The 4,764-nt window shown below is 31.3% G+C and overlaps 1 protein-coding gene across 1 annotated transcript; it reads right to left on the reverse strand.

Moving 5' to 3' along the window:
• On the reverse strand, positions 341-2,781 carry LOC109357141 (subtilisin-like protease SBT1.9). Its single transcript, XM_019600892.1, has one exon. The coding sequence runs from the start codon at positions 2,714-2,716 to the stop codon at positions 428-430; it is 2,289 nt and encodes a 762-aa protein (XP_019456437.1). The 5' UTR covers positions 2,717-2,781; the 3' UTR covers positions 341-427.

The following is a 4,764-nucleotide window of genomic DNA, read 5'->3' on the forward strand; positions in this document are numbered from 1 at the left end:
ATAAGGAGAAACTATTACAAATAGTAAGATGATAATCTCAAATAATAACTAACAACTATAAATAAACTCAAATAAAATAGACTAACTAAATCAAATATATGATAATTCTCTATCAATCTAAATATTATCTAATAATATATATGTAATGTTAGTGTAGATATTTACATACAATTAGAATATTATCCATTTTATATTTGTATTAATTTTATTTTAGGAGTCAATAATAATTAAATATGAATGAAAATGTGAAGTAATCCATTTTTCTCTCTTGATATGTGAACATGAGTTTCTCACTGCATGCTTTATAAAACCGTGTTATGCAAATGAGAAATGATTATTATTTATAAAAGAGCATTTTCGGTTGATAAACATACATTTTTGACTTGTTACATATAGAAATTAAGCACTCTCTGTCACAAAATTTGATCTAGAGATTGAGGGTGGTGACCACAATAGGGCTCCTAACCACATGCTTCACGTCCTTCCAAGTGAGATATCCAAAAGCAACTTTCTTATCCTTATTCTTCATCCTTCGACCTTCAATCCTCAACTTGTACCTTAGCTTCTGATTCTTCTCCCAAAACACCAACTTGTTGGGAATGACACTGACATGAAACCCTTCAATGTGTGTAACACTAGCAACATAGGTTGTTGGTCCCTCCCCAACATTTGTCACAGTTCTCTCAAATTCTTGTATTTTTGTCTTTGACTGACTATGAGAATACTTGGCATCAAAGAAAGCAATAAAAGAAGGGTAGTTAAGATCCAATGAAGGGTTAGAACAATTGTTGTAAGAGGATCTAGTGATAGTGGTGATTTTCTTTTGAGTGAAATTCAATGCACAAAGAAGATTCACATAATCTTGTACTCCAACATTGTAAACAAGTCCAGGGTGAAGGGCTTTGTTGGGGTTGATATGACCAGCTCCCATGGCTAGAGGAGAGGCTGGTTCATAACCTTGACCAATGTCTTTGATGGGTTCCAATGTATTGTCCAATATATCTGAAGTTGTCATAATAGCTGACCTAATTGCTGCAGGGCTCCAATGAGGGTATGCACCCTTCAAAAGGGCTGCTACACCTGTAACATGAGGGCATGACATAGAAGTACCACTTAACAAGTTGAAGTTGCTAAAGAGATCTCTGGACCCCAAAGTTGTTGCTGGAATTTTTTTAGGCCATGCAGCTAAGATTGATGTACCAGGAGCTGTGATGTCTGGCTTCAATACATAGGGACAACTATATGATGGCCCTCTAGAACTATAGCTATCCACACTTGGTGCTGGTCTTGTACCAACAGTAGTTATCTTAAAATACATGCTTGCTTTTGCATCAAGTTTATTACTCTTTATGTAACCTTTGACAATTTCGCCATTTATGGGACTAATAATGATGGAAGGGAAACTGTTCTGTAAGTAGAATGCATATAAGTCAGAGCTGTTTGATATAAAAACAGCACCAACAACTTGTGCAGTTTCAACATTTGCTACTTGGTCAGGAAGTGTTTCATTCTTGTCTTCACACACCACAATCTTGTTCCTCACTTTGACTAGTTGCCTCAAATTGTTGCACTGCCCCATAAAAACAATTGGAACATGACCAGGGGAGAAGTCCAATGGATAAAGAGACAAGCCAGTGATTTGGACTGAATTTCCAAGAGAAAGAGTCCCGTGATATTCGCGATCCAAAGTGCTAGCGGCAGCGGTTATAACCCATGGTGTTCCATTATGTAGAGTTTTAAGATAAGGCCCTTCGTTCCCTGCTGATGTGGACACAAAAATGCCTCTCTCCATGGCTGCAAAAGTGGCAATAGCAACAGGGTCTTTGTACAAAGGTATTTGATCCAAGCCAAATGATAATGAAAGAACATCTACACCATCTTCTATTGCACTATCAATTGCAGCTATTATATCAGAAGGGTATCCTCCAATTTCCCATAAGGTTTTGTATATAGCTACACGCGCCGACGAAGCTATTCCACTTGCTGTTCCACTTGCATAACCAAAGTAGGACACATCATTAACTTTGCTTCCAGCTGCAGTACTTGAAGTGTGAGTCCCATGACCTTCGGTGTCGCGCGTGGAGTTATACTTCGCTATGGTGATGTTTGGGTTTTTCGCAAGTAGTCCTTTGTTAAAGAACTTAGCTCCAATGAGTTTGTTGTTGCAAAGTGATGAATTGAATTGGATGCTGTTTTCACATTGGCCTTTCCATCTTGAAGGAATTTTAGTTAGTCCATTATCTTCGAAACTTCGGCTCTCTGGCCACACTCCAGTGTCCAACATACCAACAATTACATCTTTGCCATACTCTGAGGCTGGCCATGCTCCTGAAAAGGGATTGAGGCCAAGGAATTGGGGTGAGTGTGTAGTGTCTGGTTTCACAGGCAAGTCTCTTATGGATGAAATGTAACCTGGAGAGTTTTTTAGAGCTTCAAGTTCTAAAGGTGTCAAACTTGCACTGAAACCATTCATGACATTGGTGTAAGTGTAGATATGCTTAGAAGAATAAGAGTTAAGATTATTGGTTGTGAATTCAGAATTGTTCAGTGCAGAAAAAAGAGTGGCTAGGTACCAATTGTGTTGATTGGAAAAGGGTTTGGGCATGGCTGATAAATCCATGTGAATGATATAATTGTCTAACTGAGCTAATGTGACAAAGGTAAGGTGAAGAAATGTGATGGACAAACGTAGACAGAGACAAATATTGGTAGCCATAGTTGAACTGTATTTTTAAATGTGAATGGCTATAGAGAACACCAATATGTAACCGGAGATTTATATAGAGGATATTCATAATAAAAATATTAAATATACTTAAATTGATAGGACATTATTTTATCTAAGATTTTGTTTTAGTCGTTATTTATCTTATGTAATTAGCACCTAAAATTTATTATTTTCACCCTCAGTTTTACAAAACTTGTCCCAAAGGTATCTTACGATGGGACCCCTGCAGTCCCCATATATGATTAATGAGGTACATGTATATGCCCATACTCTGCAAGTGCAAGGCCAACATTCATCAACAATTCCAAAATGTGACGTTGTTGCTTGATTGGTACATACTAGAGGTGGTAAAATTTTCCACCATTCTCTAAATTCAAGAAAATTAAATTCACTCAAATCAATATTTTAGAGTTAACGAATTTGAATAGATGTAATTCAAAAAATAACTTTATAATGGTTGATTTTAATTTATCTATTAATTCAATAGATATTCACAGATATATCCATTTAGATGAATATTCAATTCATCCAAAAAAAACATTAAAAATGGTGTTATTTGCTTACTTTTAAAAACATTAACTCTTACTTGTTTATAGTGTTTCTCACTTTCACTTTAAATTTATTTTTTATTAAATTGAGATCAACTATAGGACATGTAAATGTAAGTGTAGTTAATATTAAAAGTTTCTTTATGATATATGAATATTAGTTAAAAACTTTCTACATGCAACCTTAAATGTCATATATTTCTACAATACTGTAAAAACTAATTTTTAAAACTTTACAAAAGCACTTTTTAATAAAATTAAAAAAAGACTTTTTAAAAAAAAATGTTTTCTTCAAAATGTGATTTTAAAACATGTTTTATTGAAATAATGATTTTTAAATAAATGATTTTTTTCAAAAGTATTTTTAATTATAATTTAAAAAAATAAGTGAATTGGATATTCATCAATCCAAATCTTTGAAAAAGAAGTCATGAATGAATTAAATGAAATTGTATTTATCCGTTAATTTTGGATATGAATGAATTGAATAATTTAAATTGATTTATATAAATTTGTTAATAACTTTTCATTTATTATGATCTAAATCCAAACTCATTCATTTGCCACTCATATTCCATCCGAACATATATTATGTGGATGGTTGTGTCCAGAATTAGTTAAAGGTTCAATCAAATTAGACCTAATAGATTTAAATAGATATAATCCAATAAACAATTTTAGTAATGGGTGACTTAAATTCATTTGTTGTATCTAATGGATATTAATGCATATATTGAAAACAAACATTTACAAATAATATTTTTTTCCTTTTCAACCCCATTCATTTTACAACTATCATTTTTTTTTGTAGTTCTTCTCACTTACACTCTCAAACTTTTAATTATATTAAAAGTTTGTTTTTAAATGCATAGCATATAGTTATATGTGAAACCTTAAATGTCGCATGTAGGTAGAATATTGATTTTTTTTATAAAGTTCAAAAACTACTCTTTTTAAAAGTTTTTCATAACAAAAAAACTAAAAAACACTTTTTCATAAAAAATGAATTTTAAAAAAGTGTTTTTAGTTTCAATTAAAAATCAAATGAATATATATATATATATTAATCCAATTGATCAAAATGAATTTATTGATAGATTGAGTGGATTAAAATTCATTCATTAAATTTGAATTTGGATGAGTTGGATAATTGAAAATATGATTTAAATATAATTATTTGGATTGATGACTTTATATCAATCTATTAGGAATTAAATTCATTCATTTGTCACTCATAATTCAAATAATATTGCATAGACCTCAATAATTTATAGGTATATTACATGTTTAACTAGAAAAATGGAAATACCAAATATAGTTATATATATATATATAAGTATAATATTTATCTATTATTAGTATAAAAATTTATATACAGTCAGTACATCATTAATTTGCATTACTTTTTTTAAGAGTCAACGATAATGTATAATACAATGACATTATATAAAACTCGTATATTATCAGTCTATACATTTTTTTGTATGA

The sequence above is a fragment of the Lupinus angustifolius genome, chromosome LG09, assembly GCF_001865875.1.
Source record: "Lupinus angustifolius cultivar Tanjil chromosome LG09, LupAngTanjil_v1.0, whole genome shotgun sequence".
NCBI lineage: Eukaryota > Viridiplantae > Streptophyta > Magnoliopsida > Fabales > Fabaceae > Lupinus > Lupinus angustifolius.